This window comes from Pristis pectinata, chromosome 26 (assembly GCF_009764475.1).
Source record: "Pristis pectinata isolate sPriPec2 chromosome 26, sPriPec2.1.pri, whole genome shotgun sequence".
Classification (NCBI taxonomy): domain Eukaryota; kingdom Metazoa; phylum Chordata; class Chondrichthyes; order Rhinopristiformes; family Pristidae; genus Pristis; species Pristis pectinata.
Genome location: NC_067430.1, coordinates 2188068 through 2212770, shown reverse-complemented (window position 1 = coordinate 2212770; position 24703 = coordinate 2188068). Strand labels below are relative to the sequence as shown.

Here is a 24703-nt window from a genome sequence, read left to right as displayed (position 1 = left end):
AATTTTCTAAACAAGCTCAAGGAATGGAGAGTATGACAGTAGACATCTCTTTAGGCTCATCACCAGGTACAGGTGTAGTTTTGTTATCTAAGACCTTGCTTTTCCACAGGAACTGTGGTTAATCTCTTGAAGTGAACCCGAGTATCTGAATATGAACAAATGGAACAGAACCTGAATCTTCCAGATGTTCAGTGCAGTGAATTAGCAACTGCGTGCCAGGTGTTGAGTTCTGGATAAAATAATGTTGGTCACATGTCTCAATTGACAAAACGCAGTTAAGATACTTAAAGGGAACATTTTTAAATAGTAGAAAGCAGACTTCTCTAGCCAACCCCACACTTGAACCCAGGTGAGATTAAGTCACAACAGAGAGAAGAGGAAGGACCACAAAAAATGAAGGAACATCTTTACTTACCATGAAGAGACTTGAACACAGCTTTCACTTCTGCAGACCCATCCGGAGAGCGGATATTGCCTGTATACATTGGTCCATAACTCCCACTCTGCAAATATTCCAAATTCCCAAGTATGTGCTCTGGTGGAATTTCCCACCGTTTTAGAGAGGGATCCTTGCCTGCCAGAATCCGTTCCATTGCATTTGACATTAATCCATTTTCGCTCTCCAAATGACGTACAGATTCAGATTTGCCTAGCAAAAAAATCAAGTTCAAAATCCACAGTTATAAGTGGTGATCATAAAAGTGAAAAAATGCAGAAGGTGGACACGGACACCATAGGGAGAATTATACAGTGATATCTAGAAGAGAGTTGTAGGACTGGGTTAAGAGTTTAGGTTACTTCAACAACGCAAACATGAAATAACCAATGAAAATTACTTGGGCCTGTCAGATTACGAGTTACCTGATTTGGAAAAGGAGAAGATCAGAAGCATCTGAAATTTGATTTTCCCACACCATGTTACAACAGATGTGTGCATGAAGCTCCTTTGATCTTTCTGGATGTCAATGTTAATGTTACTATACAAGTGCAAGGCCCCAGGGATTGACAGGCTGCCCACTGGTAATATCAACTGTGGCAGAAACTTCACATGGATGGTAACACTGGCTGGACCTCTGAACCTCCATGACAACAAGAGAATACCCCAACTCTTCTGTGAAATTGTGCTGTGGGATATTTGTGTCCACCTAAGGGGCCAGATGGAGCCTCAGTTTAATGTTTCATCAGAGTGTCCTGGATCATGTGCAACAGTGTGAGCCTCAAATCCACAGTCATCTGACTCAGGTCTGAAGCACAGCTCACGTGCTTCAGATCCAGAAGTAGCAAATATCCATGCAAGCTCAAAGTGTTCAAAACCAAGACCACAGCCTCCAACACCTTCAAGCATGCAAGCAGAAGATTAGGGCATAATATTCATGCCACACACACAGATAAGAGGGTTTGGACTTAAGTGGAATCTGACCAACTGCTAATGGATCATTGAGAAGTGTGGGGCGGTGGGGATGGGGTGGATTCCTCTATTCTATATTACTCTTCCTATGGGAGAGCTATTGTTACTCTAGCTTCAGATGTACAGTTATCCCAGAAAGGTTAAATCTTCACTGGCCACAGGTGAGGAGCTGGATGACTGAAGGATAGTAAATGTGGTACTTTTAGTCAAGAAAGGCAGCAGGGATAGGCCAGGTAATTAAGACCCACGAGTCTAACAAACTACTGAAAGAAGCTCTGAGGGACAGGATTAATCTGCAGTCTATCTGCAGGGATAGATCAGGGATAGTCAGCATGGATTTGTTAGTGGACGATCATGTCTGACCAATTTAATTTAGTTTTTGTTTTGAAGAGGTAACGGAATATATTGATGAGGCAGCACAATTAGTGTGGTCTACATTGACTTCAGTCAGGCCTTTGATAAGGTCACACATGGAAGGCTGGTCCAAAAGTTTGGAACCCAGTGGATACGAGGCAAGTTGGCAACCTGGATCCAAAATTGGCTTGATGATAAGAGACAGCGGGTGATGGTGGAAAGTTGCTTTAGTAATTGGAAGCCTGTGACCAGTGGTGTGCCACAGGGATTGGTGCTGGGACCCTGACTTAGAAATGAAATGTAGAATGTATGATTTGTAAGTTTGCATATGACATAAAAATTTGTGGTGTTATTGTAGGCTACCAGATGATATTGATCAACTGGTAAATTGGGCAGGTTAAAATTTAATCCTGACAAGTGTGAGGTGCTGTACTGTTGGGGGGTGTATTAAGGGTAGGACATCACCACAAATGACAAGGCCCCAGGGAGTACTGAGGAGCAAAACGAGACCATGACGTACAAGTCCGAAGATCCCTGAGGGTGGCAAGTAGAAAAGGTGGTGAATAAAGGCACATGAAGTGTTTGCCTTCATTAGCCGGGGCACAGAGTACAAGAGCAGGGAGGTCTTGGTACAGCGTAACATTGATTAGGCCACAGCTGGAAAACTGTGTGCAGTTCTGGTCGCCACACCATAGGAATTACACTGGACAAGGTGCAGAAGAAATTCACCAGGATGTGGCCTGGGATGGGGTGTTTCAGTTATAATGAGGGACTGGGTTTGTTTTCCTTGGAGCAGAGGAGGCTGAGAGAGGACCTGATAGAGGTGTACAAAATGATGAAAGAAATTGTTCCCTATGGTAGAGGTGTCCAAGACCAGGGGGCGTAGGTTTAAGGTGAGGAGTAAGAGGTTTAGAGGGGATCTGAGGAAGAATTTATTCATACACTGGATGGGTGAATTCTGGAATGTACTGCTGAAGAGGGCAGTGGAGGCAGGGAGTCTCATGCAACATCTGGATGAGCATTTGAATCACCAAGACACAGCAGGCTACAGATCAAGTGCTGTATCTGGGATTAGTATAAATAGGTACTTGATGGTCAGCAGCTACACTGTACGACTTGACTCCATGACAAGGGACAATTTTCAGTTATTTAACCCACCAACCCACACAGCTTTCGGGTGTGGGAGCAAACCGGAGCACCTGGAGGTGAAACCCATGGTCACAGGGAGGACATGCAAACTCCACACAGACAGCACTGGTGGTCAGGATCAAAACCAAGCTCCACCTGCTGCACCACCTCTGATTTATTCCATGAGGTGTTCCGTCAGTGTGAAGTTCTGCCATTGACTGGATGTTATGGCCTAAAACATTGTTCATCAGCAGGGGAAAGGGAAATGATCATTCACGTATCCAAGACCTGAATCAGCACCTTCTACCAGGCCACCAGCAGGCTGAAGCACTAGAACCCTTGAAGGAAACATCCTTACTCTTAGGGCTCCATATGTAAGAGGGTCCAGTCTTGTGTGGAACGGTGGTTCAACTCACTTTCGTTGAATGTGTATGCAGCTTTTCAACAGCAACAGTAGATAGCGTGGTGATACATCAGGTAGAGCTGCTGCCTCACAGCTCCAACATCTGGCTCGATCCTGACCTTGGGTGTTTGTGTGTGGAGTTTGCACGTTCGTTGTGACTGTGAGCTCCTCAGGTAGTGGATGGAAGCCGGAGCACCCAGAGAAAACCCATGCAGTTTGGTCGGTTAATTGTCCAGGCTAACTGTACAGTTAATTGTACAGGTTAACTGTAAATTGTCCCTATTGTAGGAGAGGGGTAGATGGGAACGTGGGAAGAACGGGATTAGTGTCAGAATTGTGTAAATGGGTGCTCGATGGTCAGTGTGACCCAAGGGCTTGTTTCTGTGACTGAAATTCAGCTGGGCACTGATTATTGGCAGAGTTTATTTGTACATCTTGGACCTTTCAATACAATGTGCAAAAGCCACAAATTCTTTGAAATGAATCTTATTAAGGCAGCTGTAGAAATTTGCAAAAATAAAATCCTGGAAATTTGTAATAAAAACAATGTTGGAAATACTCAACAGGTCAGGCAGCATCTGTGAAGGGAAAAACAGTTGACATAGAATCAGAACTGGAAAAAGTAGAGAAGAATGAGTTTTAAGGTACAGAGACCTTCAGTTCGAGGTGCGATGCAGAGTGGTGGAACACAGGAGGGAATGCAAGGGTAAGTCTGTGATCAGGTGAATGACAGGAGCTTCAAAACAGCTGACGGCACAAGGGGCAGGCTGTGGAACATGCAACGGGACAAGAGGTCAGTCTGGAGTGAATGACAGTGGCAGAACTGTTACCTGAAATTGTCTTATTCTACATTGGGACTGGAGGGTTGTAGCGGCCCTAGTCAAAAGATGAAGTGGTATTCCCAAGATAACACTGATCTTCATTGGAATGATTTGGGAGACTGAGGGCAGAGAGCTCAGACTGAGAGTGAAGTAAAGAATTCAAGAGGGAAGAGCACAGGGTCAGGCTCACGGACTGAGCAGAGGTGTTCTGCAAAGCTGTCATTCAATCCATGCTTGGTTCCCCCAGTGTAGAGGAGGCTGCACTTCTACAGTTGTAGTAGTCAATTCTGAGATAAAACAAATAAAAATGCCAACAACTCCCTCTGCTGAACTGCTAATTGTCCCCCATGGATAAATTCCAAAGATAGACAGCATTGCACAAATGGTGACAGCAAGCCGTGCCTCGAGCCCCTCCTGATAGGCATCTCCCGGAAAGGACAGCCCATGTTCATTGAGGATAGGATTGAGTTCAGCCATCTCCCCCTTTCCTTCCCCACAACCAAATAACCTGCAGCCAACTGCAATCTGCTTACACAAACTCTAGCTCTTCAGTCGACTGCGGAAAAGTAGCCCGTGGCGTTGGAACTGCATCACAGCGTGAGTAAGCATCCTCAGTACAGGACACGACACTCAAACCACTGCACAGACAGGATAGAAGGTTTCCCAATCCACAGCTCAGTTTGCACTTAATGACTTTTGATAAAACATCACAAAATGCAGGTTGGAAGTTTGAACAGAGCAGCCCGGTAACTTCCAAGACGCATCGACACAATAGTGTACTGCAAAGTCACAACTATGTCAACATAACCAGCTCATGTCAACATACAGTATGGAGTGCTCGCCATCAGGAGACTGACCCCAATGACACATCAGCAGAGCCTGCACAATACTGTGGACGACACTGGCAGCAGTTGATCACCGGTCTCCTTGCTCCTTTGATTTTTGTTTGGTTGTTTATTCGATACCAGTTCCCCCATTACAAAAACAAAATCCAATAGATGCTGTACTTCATCGGTGGAAAGGACAACAAACTGATGGTTCAGGTCACTGCCCCTTCACCAGGACTGGAGAAGGGTAGAGATACAACAGGAGGGGAGGTATGGGGCAGAGAAAGTGGGAGGTGAGGACTGTTAGCAATCAAATGCAAGGCAGGAGGAATAAATGACGGAGTGATAGCGGAAGGAGAAATAGAAAGATGTGACAGAAAAAGGCCACTATTACAGATTTAGAAAGCAAAAAGAAAAGGCAAAAGCAGAAATTGTCAGGAACTAATTATTTGGGAACAAAAATGAGGCAATGCTTATCATCTGAAGCTGTTGAACTCTGTGCCAAGTTTGCAAAGTTGGAAAGTTCCTACCCAGTGTTATTCCTCAGGTTCCTGCTGGGGCTCGCTACAGAAGGTCAAGGACAGACACTAGAATGGGACCATGGCAGAGACTCCAGGTGACAAGCCCAAAACATCACCATTGTGAACAAATGGTAGTAGGGCAGATTAATTATAATGAAGTGAGACAGAATACACCTTGGTGGGAAGGACAATTAAAAATATTTTTGAAAGGGGTTACAGGACCAAAGAGGTTACAAGATCAAAGAGAGGGCTGAGTTTGTGGTAGAAATGCAGTTAATAAAGCTTATGGGATTATGAACTTTATATTAGAGGCTTGGAGTACAAAAGCCAGGAAGTTAATCCAAACATATATTCAACAGTTTAGAAACAGCACCACACTTTAAGAAGGATTTACAGAGAGTACAGGAGAGTCAAAGGTGAAACATTTACCACCATCTACTTCAGACAGAGTTGCTGAGTAGATAATCCCTCTGAATCTCCTGAAGTCTCAACATCATAGAAACCAGATCCTTCAATAAATTCTGGGATATTGTATATTGCAAAGGCTCTAGCCCCGACAACAGCCTAGCTGTGGTGCTGGACCTGGGTACAGAAGCAACCAGACTTCAATTCAAGCTGTTCTTGTACAGCTTTAGCACCACCTTCTGGTCCATTACAATCCCCTGGACTACTCTCTGTCAAAGTGAAGGCATCATTGACCATGCTGTTAAGTGGTACTTGATCACCAATAACTTCTCAGTGACATTGATGTTTAGTTTCACTAGGATTAGTCTGCTGGACGCCACATCGTAGCCTTGGTCCAAACATGGCCAAGACAATCGAATTCCAGGGGTATTGAGAAAGCAACTGCTATTGCCAACTGTGACAGCACTGAATATAAAATATGCCAAAGGGATAAATCTCTATGGATCGTATTTAACACAAAGGAAGACTGTTGCAGTTGTCAAACGCTAATCATCTCTGCCCCAGCAGCTCACAAAGATCTTTAGCTGTTTCATCACTGATCTTCCCACCACAAGTCCAAAGGTGGGACGTTCACTGATGGTTGCAGATTTTATTTCCATTTGCAGCTTCTCAGAATGCACCAAGGCCCTGACAACGTTCAAGCCTGAGCTGATGCAGCGATGAGTATCCTCGTCAAACAGCAGCCAAGCAACGATCACCTCCAACAAGAGACACGTGTCTGGAATCCCAGAACTCCCAAGTAAACATGACAGTGGAGGTACCTTTTCCACATCGGAAGTATTGATTTTGGTTGCATGTCTAACACCTTGTGTAGAGCAATAAGGGTCTGGCAGTAACCACTGGTCGTGGTATCCATGCAGTTTGAAGGAATAGAAAAGTTCCTGGAATGGATCAAGGACGGGTGTTTAGGGTTATTTAGATAGAGAAGAGTTGTCCTGGGAGCAAAGAAAATTAATGGAGGTTTAAAATTATGAAGGAAGTCCATGCGTGCTTTATTGACCCTTCAAGCTTTTGGGAGACAAAGAACAAGAGATGTGATGTGAGAAAGAGAAGGATTCATCGTAGCGAGGTGCTGCAGATTTAGATCATGTTGCCGGAGGTGACGGAAGTTCAACAATGGCAGCCTTCATCAGACCTGGATAAATATGAAGTAAAGCAAATGCAATTCGTGGGCAAAGACCAGGGGAACTGTACTAACTGGATTGCTCTTCAATGAGTTGTTGCTGACCAGATGGCACATTCTACAGCAGATATGGAACAGCATACTACCAATTCACCCAGTTGTAGTGGGCGTCAGATTGAAGGTCCTTTGTAAAGTCACATTGTAAGATTCCAAAATGATACCATTCCCCTTTCAGAAGTGAGTCACAGAGCGAGGGAGTGATATGGTATGGAAACAGGCCCTATAGCCCACCGAGTCCACACCAACCATCAACCACCCACCTATACTGATCACGTTATTTTCTCTACATTCCCATAAACTGCTCTAGATCCTAGCACTCACCTGCACATCAGGGACAGTTTACAGCATCCAATTAACCTACCAACCTGCACATCTTTAGTTGTGGGAGGAAACCGGAGCACCTTGTGAAAACCTAGATGGTCAGAGAGAGAACATGTAAACTCCACACAGACAACACCCGAGGTTGCTGGAGCTGTGAGACAGCAGCTTTGGTAGCTACACCAATGTGCCATCCCAGGATTTATGTTCGTTTAATAGGCAAACCGTGATTACTCCTGCCCTGGCATTGAGGACAGATCAATAGGTCAACAGCACCTCGGAGGAGATATCTATATTAACATGTATCTATATTTATTAACATCAGTTGATCTTATCAAGTAGTAGATGCACACACCTTGCAAGAGGATAACTGGGGCACGGTCCCTCTCTTGTTTCATTTTACAAGTCTTCCATATGATTATGGTGATGAGAACCACAGACGAAATGCCGAGGATCACTGGGATGATGATAACCCCGTTGTTTATACCGTTCACATCTGAAACAGAAGGAAGCGTCAGCTGTGGGCGTGAAATGCAGATGTTGGAAATCCAAAATAAAACAGAAAACTGTGTCTGGATTGATGCAGGGTCTTGACCTGAAATGTCCACTTACACCTTCTGCCTCCACAGATACTGCTAGACCCACTGAGTTCTTCCAGTGTTTTGTTACTGATTTTTTAAAAATTGAATTTACACTTTCCTGAATATCAAAGCCTGGAGATCTGTACTCTCCATGTATTACATCACTATCATCAGCAGTTACACAGTAACTTACACGGTAGCGGCACGGTAGCGTAGCGGTTAGTGTGACGTTATTACTGCGCCAGCGATCGGGGTTCGATTCCCGTTGCTGTCTGTAAGGAGTTTGTACGTTCTCCCGTGTCTGCGTGGGTTTTCTCCGGGTGCTCCGGTTTCCTCCCACATTCTAAAGACATACGGGTAGGTTAATCTGGGGTTTAAAATGGGCGGCGCGGACTCGTTGGGCCGAAAGGGCCTGTTACCACGCTGTAAATAAAATTTAATTTAATTTAATTTTTAAAAAAAGCCGCTTTGAAAAAGAAAGATTTCCTGCTGGGAAGCGAGAATTGTAAATATTTGTTCATTCAGAATCAAGAAGGTGATTCCAACCATAGCATAGTATGACTCAGGATGACTTCACAGTTAGTGAGGTACTGCTGAAGTGTAGTCAGTGTTGTTATATTCAAGTATGCAACAGACAAATTCCTGAGGAAACAGTGTGATAACTGAGTAATTTGTTTATAATGGTGTTGGAAGAGGGGTAATTATTGGGCGGGGTAGCAGGAAGAATTTGGAATATTTCAAATAGTGCCATGTCAGTTTTGAAACACAAGATCCTTGGGGTAGATGTTGGGATGTTTTCACTAGTGGGAGAATTTTCTACGAGGGGATGTTCATTTAAAACCGAGGTACACAGGAGCTTCTCACAGAGGGTAGTGAACCCCTGGATTCCCTCTCCCGAAAGGTTATGGAGACCGGATCAATGGGGGTATTTAAAGCAGCAGCAGCTGATTTTTTTTTGTAAGATCAGGGAATTGAGGGCGATGGGGATCTGCAACAGAAGAGGGGATGAGGCCTGGGACAGAGCAGCTGTGATCACATTGAATGGCGGTACAAGTTTGGGGTGGGGTGGGGGGGAGGGTGGTGTTGAGTAGCCAACTCCTCTTAAGTTGTTGTGTTCTTACATCTAACTGCAACAACAGACGAGGACTGTTGACCAACTGACAACTCTGACAGGCCAGCATCCCCATTTCCGCACTAGAGAGAGATTTGAACCAATCTGCAGATTTTTAAGCTGCAAGTGTTGGCATGGAGCATGAAATTGCTGAAAAAGAAATTTAAAATGAAGCCGGAGACTTACTACATCGATTTGAGGTGCTGAAGTTGCAGTGGAGGGTCATTAGAATGAATCACACAGTGACAGGACCTGAAAAAGACAAAAGTATCACCAAGTAGAATCATGGAGAGATACAGCACAGAAACAGGCCCTTCAGTCCATCGAGACCGCACCGAACATCACCCACTCGTTACACTTACCAACGGATTTTATTCTCCCCCAGACCCTGCCACTCACCTACACACTGGGAGTGGTTTACAGTGCTCAACTAACCCATCAACCCACACACCTCTGGGACGTGGGAGGAAACCGCGCGGTCACAGGGAGAACGTGCAAACTCCACACAGACAGCAGTGAAGGTCATTGGAGCTGAGACAGAGCAACTCCACTAGCTGTGCCACCAGAAGGGGGAGATGGATTCGATTAATGTACCAGTTACATGGCAGCTTGAACCCAGACACTTTTGGGAATCAGATGAACTGTTTGGGAGCAGGTGGGGATGGAACATCTGAGGGAAGGAATTCCCATCTGCCTTGGCTGGGGGTAACAGTACAGGAGTCCCAACACTTCCAGCTGATAGAAGAGAATTCTAACTTGCTCTCCAGGTTCAAAAAATTTATGATTTAACATCTGGACCACCCAATATTCACTTCTGACCTGCTGGAACAGGCAAATCCATTGCCACATGGGTCACTGGGTACATCCCTGTGGATAGAGAGCAAGGCCCCTTTCCCAAGCTCGGTCACCTGCCTCCAGTCTCTGCCAACTGATCTGCTGATGAGGCTGATAGAAGCAGGTCCCGGCATCGTGCGAGACAGCATCCAAAATCATCTCCTCAGTGGTTCCTGGCCCTCGGTCCCTTTCCCGGAGCACTTGCTTTGCTCCGAGGTCCAGTTCTTCAATACAACAACAGGACACACATGCCCACTGCGATATGCCAATGGCCTCGCTCTTGCAGTTCTGAAAAGGCCAACAGCGCAGTGACACAGCAGGTGGAGCTGCTCTCCCACAGCTCCAGAGATCCTGATGTCCAGTGCAGTCTGTGTGGAGTTTGCATGTTCTCTCTGAGACCGTATGGGTTCCCCCGGGTGCTCCAGATGGAATCTGGCAGGGGAAGTTGCTGGTAATTCAGGAAGAATGGCTTACAAGCCAAATTAGTGGGGAAGTGGGAGACCTTTGTCAACTGGCATAGACATGATGGGCTGAATGGCCTCCTTTGATGAGGAAATATGAAACAGCAAGCTGAATTCTTGACCTAGTGAACTTCCACCCCCTCAAATGGGGATGATGGAATTTTATTGGACTTCATTCACTACTTTGATCATTTTCACCACATTCTTTAATCCAGCCTTCATTAAATCCTTTTGTTTTGTACGGAAAGCCAAGACTTCTCAGCACATCCAACCTCATTGCTTTCCTATTGGAAGCACCAGTTCCATTTCTCAGCTAGAATCAGGGTAATCCCCAAGGTCCAAAAGTCTAAAATGGAAACCGTGTAACAAATCAGAAACTTCAAGCAGATCTGAAAGTTATTAAGATGTTTGAAAGAGAACAGGCAGGAGCCTCCACGTAGTCTGGTATAGTACTGGAGGTGCTCCTCACTAGAATTATACAAAGAGAAAGAAGTAAATGTTAAGCTCTATGGTAGCATCCAGCAATGACATTTATACACTTTGACATTAAAGGCCACCAGTGCTGACCCTTCCCATAGCATCACACCATATCCACAAGTCCACCAAGCTGGTGACCAAACCATCCCCACACCTTACGTTACACCCATGGGGTTCAAGCACTTTATGACTGAGAAGTAACTCCCTCTGTTTAACTCCCTCAGCCTTTGTTATAAACTTTCCTTTATTCACGGAGCTCACTGTTTGACTTCCTCCTCCCTGCCCTCCCCATTCCCACTTCAGCCAGAGTGGGAAATCCTCACCTGCTCGATGTACAGAATGAAGCCACGTAAAATCAGGGACTTGCCTAGGTTTCCCCATCACCTTTTGACTGATGAGCTCCCCTGCTTCAGGGCCCTGTACAGTGTTTCCTGTTGGTGAATGATCGCAACTACATTTAGCAGGACCCTGGAAACACGTACCAAGTCTGTCTGCCTCCACTCTTACCCAACGAATAAACTAACTACACAGCAGTCCTTGTTACAGGGGGCCACACAACACAGAAGCAAGCACTTCTGACCACTGTCTGCACCAACCATTTGTGCTCATCCCATTTTATCCCTACAGTCTCATCAACTTCCCCCAGATTCTAACACTCACCTACACAACTTACAGCAGCCAACTAACTTCCCACCCGCACGTCTACAGGATGCAAGAGGAAATTGGAGCATCCAGGGAAAGCAACACAGTCAGAGGGAGAACATGCAAACTCCACACAGGCAGCGCCGGAGGTCAGGATTGAAGCTGGGTCACTGGAGCTGCGAGACAGCTACATCACTGTGCCGCTCCCAGTTGGAAAATATAGTCATCCAAAATAACTTGAGCTGTTGTCGGAGCTGTTCCCAGAGGACATGAGAGGTGACTGTTGTTATGATTGGCAGAGTTAATGCAAACTGCAGCAAACTAGCTCTGCGATGACACCGTGTGGTGACCGACTCCGCAACCCTTACGGATGCTGCAGGAAACATCAGAATGTTCTACATCTTGCTGGTCAAACAGCATTCCTGAAAGGAACCACTGGCATTTACTTGTGTAAGTGGAAGTTTACAACATCCACGTAATCAAAGGCATGGAAAAAATAAATAAAACAGCTCTCAGATTCTCACACCCCTCTTCCCCACAAACCTCCCCCAACCCGCCCCCCCACCCCATCACACTTCTTCTCTTCTTCCCTTTCCTCACCTCTTTTTTCCTACCTTTTTTCCCTTTTTCTCTCCTTACCTTTGACCCATCCCCCTCCCCGTGGATCTGCTCTCCCCTCCTCCCCCGCACCTGCCCATCACCATCTCTTACCTGCATCTACCTATCACCACCCTGTGCCCACCCCACCTCCCCTCTTTTGTCCACCTATCACTGCTCTGCTTTTCCCTCCTATATATTGGGCTTCCCCCTTTCCTATCTTCAGTCCTGAAGAAGGGTCCTGACCCGAAACGTTGACCACCTGCTTTTCTCCACGGATGCTGCCTGGCCTGCTGAGTTCCTCCAGCATCATCGTGTTTTACGTCTAGATTCCAACATCTGCAGTCATTGTTTCTCAGGTTCTGAGCCAGGTTAGACCTGGTCCATTATCAGCAACCCCACTGATTTCAACTGAAGGGCAATAGTGAAGAAATCAAATTTCCTTTAAATTATTTCAGTTTTGATTGATATTTTTGATTCTTAGCTAAGTTTATATCTAAATTTTTATATTTTAATTATTAAAAATAATTATTCTTTCACAAAATAGATGCCTAAATTTTTCCAAATTCAGAAACATTCAGTGACAATTATAGTTCTTTCAGAGTTGACAGCTGGCAGAGCTCAGCTGGCTGTCAGAGATTTCAGGGGCAGTTCAGCCCAAGGCTTCCTCACTGGACTAGGGGAGGGCCTACCTCTCCTCAGGCCACACTGTTGAGGTCTGGGCACTTCAATCCAGCAAAATAGGTCATCCATATCCAAAGCTGCCAATTATGGGTGTGGGGTGACCACAGGCAGTGACTGAATCTACGCAGTGTGATGTGACAGCTGACAGCAGCTGAACTACAAAATGTTGCTTGTAGCTGCAATCATAACCTAGCAGCTTTATAGACATAAATATCAAGAAGCAGTTACCACAGCAGCAACTTCTAATGCATTTCCTACCCTGCTTTCAGGTTGCAATTACAGTTGGCTACCTTCAGTCGTAGCATCTTTCAGTGAAGCACAGATATACATTGTGGTCCTCACTGAAGTGGAGTTAAATTAATTGCTCCCTAAAGACATAACCTCCTCCTTCCCATCCCCATGCTCTCCCGCAAAGCAACTCATCTTGCTTTGTGCAGTCTCCCTTCACACACCTCATCAAATCAGATGTTACGTCAAGTGTCAAGCCACCTGTGGCTGTCATCTATTGGATGGGCAGCTATCAGCTGCTTTACCCAGAAAGCACTTGTTACGTTTTCTGTCAGAAGCGTGTACATCCACCTGGGAGCAAATAACAATCTGCTGGAGGAACTCAATGGGCTGAGCAGCGTCTGTTGTCAACGTTTCGGGTCAAGACCCTGCCTGGGGAGTAGTGGAGTGTCAGAAAGGAGATGGATAAGATATCTTAGTCACATGTACATCGAAACACACAGTGAAATGCATCTTTTGAGTAGTGTGTTCTAGGGGCAAGTGTCACCACGCTTCCGGCACCAACACAGCATGCCCACAACTTCCTAACCTGTATGTCTTTGGAATGTGGGAGGAAACCGGAGCACCCGGAGGAAACCCACACAGACACGGGGAGAACGTACAAACTCCTTACAGACAGCGGCCGGAATTGAACCCGGGTCGCTGGCTCTACAACAGCATTATGCTAACCACTACATACTTGCCCTTCTAGATGGAAGAGATTGTGGGTATGGAAGGTGGTGCTGATGAAGCCTTGATCATTGGCTGCTCTGGTACATAATACAGACATGCTGTACTGGTGGTGTGTGAATGTAGTGGCAGTGTGGATAGTATACCAAAAAATAAGCAGCTTTGGCCTGCATGGTACTGAGTTTCTTTAATGCTGTTGGTGCTGATTTATCCAAGTATCTGAAAGGAAGGAATTCCCAGGGCTGAGTGGGAGCAACTGGGTTGCTCTTACACAGGGAGAGTTTGGGCCCAAAGAGGCAAAGGGCCCCTTCCCATACTGTAAGGACATTAGGCACCTGCAGTCTATTGTACCATCCACTCCGGATCCTATTTTCAAGCATTAGGTTTGGAACAAGAACAAGTAATTAAACTCCTTGTGCTTGTTACAATTGTCATTGAGATCATGGCTGATCTCCACATGTCCACCTTCCCTCAAGACTTTTGTCAGCTAATCAATATTATTTAAAACTAGAAACCTGCGATCAATTGCCATCGGCTGAAGTTGGTCGGTGTGAAGAAGTGCTCTTTAGCTGTAATTTTACTCATTTATTATGGCACAGAAGAGACTATTCAGCTCATTGGGTCCATGCAGTTCCCAGCAGCACAATCCCATCAGCCTCATTCCCCTTCCCTTCCTCACCATGTCACATGCCCCAATCTGAAATAATTTCCCCCCAAATTTTTCTACATTCCATTGAATATTAGCCCAGCTTCATCTGTCCTCGTACATTAACCCTTGGAGACGGGCGAGGCTTCAGTGTAACCATGTTACACTCCCATCCGCTGCCAATACAACTGACTGAAGGCATGGGTCCTAGCGCTCCTCACAGGTCTCTGGGTATGGTCCAACCAGTGCATTGTACCGTGGACCCCTTGTAATTTGGTCCTCCAGGTATAAAAGGCACCTTGCAAGTAGCTGATTTGATTATTTTCTGTAATGCCCATGAATTATAATGAATTATGTGTTGAAGGCACCAAACAATCACCGGTCCCCCCCTCAGCATCGACTCTGCCAACATCTATCACCCTGCTGAATTTCATCCGTACTCTGTGAATTCTGTGACGTCATGTGCAAACTTTGAAATCACGATGGAAAAGCCCAAAGCTGCAAATGCTGGAAATAATCATCAGGTCAGGCAGCATCTAGGGAGAGAAACAGCACTGATGTTTCAGGTCAATGACCTTTCATTAGAATTTGAACTTATGATCTGTGTCCCCATGTATAGGCCAGTAATATAAAACATAGCCTTGGAGTACGTATTGAGAGCAGAGTACGTTGTCTGCTTATCTCTCCCCAGTATGGAAAACATTTATTCAGCATGACTCTCCACTTTTTGTCCTTGGCCTATAGTGTACTGAGTTCCCACTATCTCCTTTAAACACCTGTCAAACACCTTCTGAAGCTCCATTCATATAACATCAACCACACCAACTTTTATCAATCACCTTTGTTGTTTCAAAGTCAATTAAGTTGTCTTAACAAATTCATGCCATTATTATCAATTCCTTTGTGTGCCAAACCTTGGTTCTCACTGAAAAGGATGGAGCGTGCATTCATTTAGTCTGCTTTGTCATCTACTATTGAAGCACTTACTTTTTCTTTTAATATAGTTCACTTCTCCCTCTCTTGAGATTGCTGATATAATCTTTGCTACATCTGGGATACTATCCACATATTTTGAAGCTTCTAGCTGTCTGCCTTTTTTCATGACCTTTTCTGCTACAATTTTAATTGTCCCAATATTTAAACACTACTTCCAACAACAGTATTCATTTACAGAGAATAACCTAGTTTGCAATAAATCTCTCGGTCGTTTCCAGAGTAGAAAGCAATGGAACATCAAACTGATAAAAGCAGAGGGAGCTTCGGGATTAAGTGAAAAATTGGTCCAGAAGATAATGAAAAGAAAAAAAATGAAAGGATTCTGCAGACAAGAGGAATTGGAAGGTTTGCCATCAATGGTAAGAAGTTAGAGCAGGATGAGACCACTCAGCCCCTCAAGATTGCTGTGCCATTCCACAAGATCATGGCTGATCTATCTCAAAGCACCACATCTGCCCTATCCCCATAACACCTGGACTCCTTTGATATCCAGATCTCTACTGAAATCAGGTTTGAATGCAATCAGCGATGACGCTTCTGGGGGTAGAGAATTCTAAACACTCACCACCTGCCGTGTGAAGACATTTCTCCCCATTTCAGTCCTACATCGTCAAGGAGAATCAATGGGCAGAATAGGGCAGGAAGGCAGTGACCAGCAGGAGGACAATGGTGCCCGTGAAGAGGGTAAGTTGCTGGAGTGTGGGAGCCACATCATGGGAGATTAATTATTCAGACTTTGCATCTAACGAGGGAGCAAGTTGTCAAAGACAGAGGTGAAGGGTACAGGTGGCCATCAGACCCATGTGGCATCAACTCAGTTTCCCTTGTGCTCTCTCCTCCAAAGACCATCTCAGGGAAGGACAGGTCCAGTTTTACTCTGAATGGATGTGTTGGGAAGAGGAAAACCATAATATAGACTCGTAAACTAATGCTGCAAACACATTGGTTATGGTTTTCCTGTTCAACAGCAGATCCTCTGGGTCCCAGAAAAGAATCCAGCAGGACTTGTGTACACTGCTGCAATCTGTTATCAAAGTTGAAAAAACAAATCTCGTTGGGTGGGACTTGAATACAATACTGGGTGATAAAGACAACACACCCCTTTTTAAGTAGCCTCTAATAAATTGACTATCAATCATACTGTTAGATTTCAATCAAATATTTAAACAATGATATTACACCTGTACTGCAGTAAAGTACCCATTAATAATCAACTACATTTGAACTAGCAAATAACCTTTTGCTCATTTACCTTGGCATTGTACAATCAAAATTGTTTATGCCATCAGTTTCTTTCTTATAATTAAAAAGACTGTAGAGATCTCCAATATACTTATATTGATATAAAAGCTTCAAAGACCTTGGAGAGAGAGGCAGAACATCACTAAATCACGTGTCCTTCTCAAAACCCACAAGCTCTGCAAAAGACTGTCTCATCTTTTGGCTTTGTCAGAACGAAATGCAACAATACAGACCAACAAGAGATGGATGTGTCCACAAAAATAATCATCCATCTGCTAAAAATAATCAACAGTCATCATCAGGCTCTTGAATCATGGCACACAACAAACAGAGAGTCCTTGGAGAAAGTACCCACAATAGGTTACCCCCCAGCTCCTCCTCCATCTTGCTAAAATGACAAGTCAATAAACAATTCCATGGGCAGCTTTTAAATGTCTGCCCAACGAGCAGCTGGTGGCAGTGTGGACGGCAGCAGATTGTCACCTTAGGAATAGTTTCCATGAGATTCAGCAATGAATCTCTGGGACTCTGTACTGGTGAACACTATTGCTGTTTATTTTTATTTAGGACCTGAGCTATTGGTAGATAAATGATGCTGCAAAATTTTGTACAGATTTAGTAATTCAAAACAAATAAAGCTTACTCAAGTGATATTTTAAGTTCACACACACCTACTGATAGGTGTCTAATGTGAACAAGAGCAGCCTTGGGCAATGTTCCAAAGTAAATTTCCAAAAGATATAGAATACAAACTTCCAAGGAAGTAGTTTGTGCGAATGATGGAGACAACAACCCACAAAGCACCCTCACGTGGTATCTAAAACACCACTCCCTGCAGTGCAAGATCCAGTTAACACTTTCCACAAGGCTCCTATTCAGGACATTCCTCACCTGGCTCCTCAAAGCTTCAACAGAAGACTGCCCATCATGGTCTTGAAAGGCTGCCAGGCACAAATGTGGATATGAAAAGCAAATTAGCATTAAGTAGTAGTAACCTACATTTGCGTAGCACCTTTTATCACTTTCAGATGCCTCAAAGTGCTCCTTGGCCAGTACAGTACCTTCAGATTGTGGTCAACATTCTACTGTAGGAAACACTGCAACCCGTTTGCTCATTTCAGCCTCCCACAAAAAGCAATGAATTAGTCAGACAGTATGGAAACAGGCCCTTTGGCCCAACTCGTCCGCGTTTGGCCCATATCCCTCTAAACCTTTCCTATCCATGAACCTGTCCAAATGTCTTTCAAATGTTGTTATTGTACCTGCCTCAACCACTTCCTCTGGCAGCTCGTTCCATGTACTGACCGCCTTTTAATAGGCAGAACTGCTGGAGTAATACAGTAAACCTCCCATAATCCGTCACCCTTGTGACTTTGGTAGTGCTGGATCAGTATATATTGCGGAGAACTGGATGTTAACGCTCTGATTTCTTTTTACATGCCTCACAGTAGTATATTAAATTTTCCAATAAACCCAGTGAAACTGAAAGCAGCAGGAAATACACAGGCACTCTTCACCCTGGCTCTGGCCACAGACCCACCCACGTTTCTGACCCTATCCCCAGCGCTGGCTGCACATCTGATCCACAGTCTGGACCCTGGCTCTGGCCACACTGCTACTTTCACTCTGGACCACAGTTCACAATCCCAACTAACGAGTGAGCCAGATGCCAGACCGTTAGTGGTTCCAAACAACCGGATGCCGGATTATTAGGGTTTTAACTGTCAAATGTATTAAACATTGCCTGGGCACTAGTGAAGAAGTCACCTGTTCAGTTATTTGTACAATGGGTTCTTTGAAGTCCATCCAAAATGATGATTACGCCTTGGTTTGCCACATCACTGAGAACTGCCACCTCTGACAGTGCAGCACTCCCTCAGTACCCAGCTCAAGTGTCAGCTGAGATTATGTGGTCAAGTCTCTGGAGTTGGATCAAACATTGAAACAAGAGTGCTGCCCAAAGAGCTAGATCATCTAAATATTAAAAATTGATTGGGAGAAATTTTAGAGACTAAGTGCTTTGCTCCAGAGAACCGTCACCCCTAGGGTACTGAGAAGCATCTCCAGTGTAGTTTCAGCCAGAGAGGACAGAAGATTGCTCGTAAAACATATTCATTTCCATTCACATCACTTAAGAGCAAAATAAATAAAATAATGGGATATAGAAATACAGTGCAATCATGACATTAAACATTGCATAATATCAAAGTGCAAAACGAAAATATTTAGACAAAATGAAGGTAAAATGGAAGTGACAAATGAAACATCACCATTAAAATTTTTTTTACATGTTCTATTAAAGTTCAATTGTTGCCCCTTTTCCTCATTTTGGAAACTAAGATGTTTGATTAACTTGTTGAAGTTCTTCAAGAATGTGACCAGTGAATGGATAAGGGGGGCCCAGTGGATGTGGTGTTCTTAGATATTCAGAAGTGTTACAGACTAGGTTACTATTGGTCAATGTCCCTTTAAGATAGAGCATAGTGGTGGGTGTGTGTGTGTGTGTGGGTGTGTGTGTGTGTGTGTGTGTGTGTGTGTGTGTGTGTGTGTGTGTGTGTGGCATGCTTACATCAACGGAAGATAAAGGACGTAATGACGTTTTTGGAGCAGTCAGTTAGAGGAGAGAGAGCAAGACCAGCCTGCTAGTTTCTCTATCGATGGATGAGAAACAATAACTGTGTCTGTCACTACAATCCACGTACAGATTTTTGGAGGAATCCAGTGGAGTCCACTTTGTTGTTAATCTGTAGAGGGAAACAGGCATTTGTGTGGATGGCCAGGTCTCGGATGCCTTTTGGGGTGGCAGATACTTTGGAACAAAGCAGTGGAGTTCACTTTGTTGTTGACCTGTAGAAGGAAACAGGTATTTGTGTGGACGGCCACAATTCGAGTGCCTTTCGGGGTGAGGCAGATGCGGTGGAGTGGTCACTGCTGAGTAAACACTGAGGTGTCGTTTGAGTTCTAAAGTGGACCATTTGGATTTCGTAATTACTCTCTATGTTCTCTGTACATCTATGTTTTATCTTCAGTCAATGGTGGTTGTTGAAGCCTTTGCTCATGTTTCACCTTATGGCTTGCTGAACTGAACTTTAAGAACCATTCCTGGACTTGGAGTTTGGGACTTTGCCACACACACACACACACACACACACACACACACACGACGAGTTTAGTTTTGGGGTTAATGTTCAAGATTCTAACATTATTACCTCTAACATTTTTACTTTTATTTTGCTTATTATCATAAGTAGCTATTAATAAAGTAGCTATTAATAAAGTAGCTTTTAACAGTGAATCATGACTCGGTGTGTTTCTTTTGTTGCTGGTTCATGACAGAAGGTTTTCAGCAAGTCCCACGCAGGTCGGAGCACACGGAAGCAGGGGGATACACGAACGCTGACTGAGAGTTGGTTAGTGGACAGAATGCAGAGTGGGGAACCGATGGGTCCCTCTCAGGTTGGCAGTCTATCAGTAGTGGGGTACCACAGGGATCGGTGTTCAAGCCCCACCTTCTACATCAATAATTTGACTGAGGGGACCACAGGTCATTCTTTTTTTTTAAACAAGTTTGCTGATGATATTAAACCAGATGGGACTGAGTGTGGTAAAAGAATGTAAAGTGGCTTAAAAAGGGGATGCAGACAAGGTGAACGCACGGCAGATGGAATTGTGTACGATGTGCGGCAGGTCGTCCACTTTGATGCACAAACCAGAAGAGCAGAGTATTTTTAAATGGTGACAAATTGGAGAACGTTGTTGCAAAGAGACTCGGGTGACCTTTACAGAAGTTACTCAAAGCTGTTAGGAAGGTAAGTGGTACATTTTTGTACTTCAGTACAGGAGCCACCCCAGACACGAGAAGAGACTGAGCCACTGGACACATGCAGGGCTGGGACGAACAGATTTTTGGATCACAGGGGTGTTTAGACTTATGGGGAAGAGGCAGGAAAGTGGAGTCGAGGCCAGTGTCAGATCAGCCAGGACCTCATTGACTGGCTGTGGCTGCATGCCTGACTCCCACTCCTGTTCTGTTCTGTCCTATCGTTTTCAGATTCAACTTGATTGCCACCAAACCTCACTTCTCCAAAGAAAGCCACTTAATTTTCACCCACATTCCTCCCTGTATCACTGTGGACTCTGCCTACCTAAAGCTCAGACAGGAACTTTGTTTACCTGATCAAGAGGCTAAAGAGTGACGAGTGATACATCAAAATGGTATCACAGGCATTTTAACAGCTCAATTATAGCGGCTGCCAATAGATGCCACATTATGTTCATGGACAGGTGGAAGCACACACAGCCAAGGACGGGTTAAATTATTTAGAGTCACAATGTGTTATTGGTCCATGCCCAGTGTTACACAGGCAGCATGCTTATTGTAACTACTGCAATTAACCAACACTCCCCACATCTGGCCCCTCCCATAAACAAAGAGCCAAACACTGTGACTCAAATGTTATCCTTACAGCTAATCTGCAATACTTAAACCTGACCTTTACTTCTTAAAAGAGAGGTGGATTGTAACTTACATAGATATAAGGGTCATACACGTGACTCTTGAGACAGAACAAGGAAGGAACGGCCCTGTAGGAGAGGGGCCTTGGGTGAAGTGTGAAATGGAGAAGTCTCTTATCTTCATGGGCCCAGTGATCCTCTGGGCACGGACAGAGAGGAGAGTTCAGGAGCAGCAGAGTCATTGACAGGAGTGTGAAAACAACACAGAATCACTGCAGAAAGGTGTCAGAAAACACCACGTCCATTGACTGCAACACTTGTCCCAACCACTGTTCAATTAGCCACACCCAAACCAATAACCTTTCAGCACATAACCACACCCTCACACTCAGCGCTGCTGCGTCAAACTGATATCTCAAATTGCAAAGTCTGCCAGCTATTCAACTCTGGTAGCCACATCACCCAAATGGTCTGCATTCCCTTCAGCCAACTTCTTCAGCCACGGCAGTAAAGGTATTCTCTGTGCTGCTGGGGGCATCTCCAACATCAGATCCAGTGATAACGAAGGACTGGCGATATATCTCCAAGTCAGGATGTGCGCCACTTGGAGGGGAACCCGCAGTCGATGGTGCTCCCACACACCTGATGTCCACATCCTCATGGGTTTGGAGCAATCTAGGCAATAACTGCGGTGCATTTTGCAGATGATATACACTGCGGCTACTGTGTGCTGGCGAGGGAAAGAATGAATGCTTAGCACGGTAGGTAGGGTGCAAACCAAGAAGGCTGCTTTGTCCTGGATGGGGTCAAGCTTCCTGAGTTTTTGGAGCTGCATACATCCAGGCAAATGGAGAGTGTTCTATCACACTCCTGACCAGTGTCATGCAGGTGGCAGAAAGGCTTTGGGGTGTCAGGAGGTGAGTCACTCACCACAGGATTCCCAACCTCTGACCTGCTCTCGTAGCCACAGTATTTATGTGGCTGGTCCAGTAGAGATTCAGCTCAAGAGTAATGCTAGAGCGCTTGGTGATGGGAAAGCCATTGAATGTCAAGGATAAGTCGTTCACTCTCTCGTGCTGGAGAGGTCCATTACCTGTCACAGTGTGGTGCAAGCACCTGCCACATTTCAGCCTCTGACTGACTGTCACCATTGGCTAGATCTAGGCATGTGTGGGCTGCCTCAGGCTGAGGAGTTGTGAATGGGATTGTACATCACAACTTTTGACCTTATAATTGCAGAAAGGTCATTGATGAAGCAATTGAAGATAGGTTGCACTAAGATACTTCCCTGAGCAACTCCTGCAGTGATGTCCTCAGACTGGGATCGTTGACCCCCAACTACCTCAACCATCTCCCTTGTGTGAGGTGCTACTCAAATCACTGGAGTGTTTCCTTTGAGGGCCATCAACTTCAGTTTTACCAGGCAATCTCAATGTCACACTTGATCAAATGCTGCCTTGATCTCAAAGGCAGTCACCCTCCCCTCACCTCACCTCTGGAATTCAACTCTTTGGTTCAGTGTTTTGACCAAGGCTATGATGAGGTCAGGACAAGGGTGATCCTGGCAAAACCCAAACTGGCCATCAGTGAGCAGATTACTGGCAAGTAAGTGTCGCTTGATAACACAGTTGGTGCCAGCTTCCATTACTTTGCTGCTGAACTGGATGGGATTTGTCTTCCTTTTTGTGAACAGGGTATACCCGAGTAATGTTCTACATTAACTGTAACAGTATTAGAACTACTGGGCTGGAGGCACAGCTAGTTCTGGAGTACGGGCCTTCAGTACTACAGCCGGGATCTGTCCAGCCCTGTGGTCTCTGCTGTATCCAGTGCTCTTAGCGATAACACGTGGAGTGAAGTGTTGGTCAGGAGACCGGTGTCCCTGCTCACGAGATCTCGGGGGGAGCGGAGACAGATTATTTTTTGAAGCACTCCTCACTGAAGGTGGCTGCAAAAGCTCCGGTCTCCTCTTTAACACTGATACGCTGGGTCCCGTTGTTGTTGAGGATAGTGATACTCTTGAAGGCCCCTCCTCCTGTAGACCACCACCACTCATGACTCGATGTGGTAGGACTGCTGAGCTTCAATGTTCTGATCTGTTGAACAGGAGATTGTGGAGCTCAGTTTATTGAACCCCACTTCAGTGGTTGGGCATGTTATTTTTAAGAAAGCCAGGTGCTACTCCCAACATGCTCTTCTACACCCCTCATTGAATCAGGGCTGATCCCCTGGCTTGACAATAATAGTGGAGTGAGAGATGTGTCAGACCACGAGGTTACAGATGTGGTGGTGGGTATCTTTACCACTGCTGAAGTCCACAGTGCCTCTTGGATGCTCAGTTTTGACCTACCAGATCCATTCCAAGTCCATCCCATTTCAGCAGGACTCCATATGACACAATAGAGGGTCCTCAGTGTGAAGACAGAACTTTGCATCCACAAGGGCTTTGCAATGGTCACTTCCCCCAACGTCATCAAGCACAGATGCATCTGTTGCAGGTAAATAGGTGACGGTCAGGTCTAGTAGGTTTATGAATTTCAAATATTCATGAATCGACTAGACCCGATCTTCACCAATTTACTAGAAATCTGAAATAAAACCAGATAATGCTGGAAACACTCAACAGCTGAGGCAGCATCTGTGGAGAGAGAAACAGAGTAACCTGCTGTGTGTTTCCAGCATTCTGTCAGGGAGATTTTTCACTTGGGCTGCACTTACAATCTGCTGCAGATCCAATCTGACAGATGTGTCCATCAGGACTTGACCTATTCAGTCACTCAGTACAACCATGCTACTCTTGGTGGCACACTTTGAAGTCCCCAAGCAGGGCACGTTCTGTGCCCTGGCTAAATACTGTTCAACATGGAGGAACACTGATTCATCAGCTGAGGGAGGACAGTAGGTAATCAGGTAGATTCCTTGCCCAAGTTTGAATCAAACTGTTGAAGGTCACACTCCGGGTAGTCACATACAGTGGGGCTGTTAGGAAAACACAAGACTCCAGCAACATAACCCTACAAATCTATTCCCTGAATATCCGTGATAATAGCTTCCTGCCAAAGGTCTCTTAGTCACGCCCTGCGTGGCATCTGGTCTTGGTCAAAGCCAACAGAAACCCTGGGAACCCACACGCGATGCCACTGGTTTGTGCTGAAGCTGTTAGTTCTCACAAATTCTTTCAGTATCTGCCTCTGCTCCCTCTCTCCACGACTGAAACATTACCCACCTCCATAACCCTTCCAGAACTGCTGCAAGAAGAACAGCACATGTGGGGCAGGAGTCCTTCACATCGCTCAATGACCTCACACAACAGAGATGACAGGGCAGAGGCTGAAGCATGGAACTAGAACAAGTTCCACACATTCAACTTTCACCACTACAATGTCTTCCAGTACCATACCTTGGTCCACACAGTTTAACCTAATTACCACAGTTGCGACTGTAATTAAATTCTTTAGAGCCTTTCATTCTGCTCAATAATTTTATGGAAGACTTACACAGATCCTTATCTGGAAATGGGAAAAGTCATCCAATCCCAACAGTGTACATCATTGTACACTTCCTGATAGTCCATCCAGGATTAAGCTGCTTT

The 24703-nt window shown here is 45.1% G+C and overlaps 1 protein-coding gene across 5 annotated transcripts in view; it reads right to left on the bottom strand.

The window, feature by feature from the left end:
* si:ch73-206d17.1 (tyrosine-protein kinase STYK1) overlaps nucleotides 1-24703 on the bottom strand; it is a 58844-nt gene that overhangs the window by 30356 nt on the left and 3785 nt on the right. For 3 of the 5 annotated variants that reach the window (XM_052039368.1, XM_052039365.1, XM_052039366.1), the window contains exons 2-4: nucleotides 9307-9372; nucleotides 7784-7924; nucleotides 416-649 (exon numbers count right to left, since the gene is read on the bottom strand). In XM_052039368.1, coding sequence (XP_051895328.1) covers nucleotides 416-649; nucleotides 7784-7924; nucleotides 9307-9346 — 415 coding nt within the window. In that variant the 5' untranslated portion in view covers nucleotides 9347-9372. Of the gene's footprint in view, nucleotides 1-415; nucleotides 650-7783; nucleotides 7925-9306; nucleotides 9373-17547; nucleotides 17598-24703 lie in introns of all 5 variants that reach the window. The other 2 variants (XM_052039367.1, XM_052039369.1) reach the window with 2 other exon arrangements.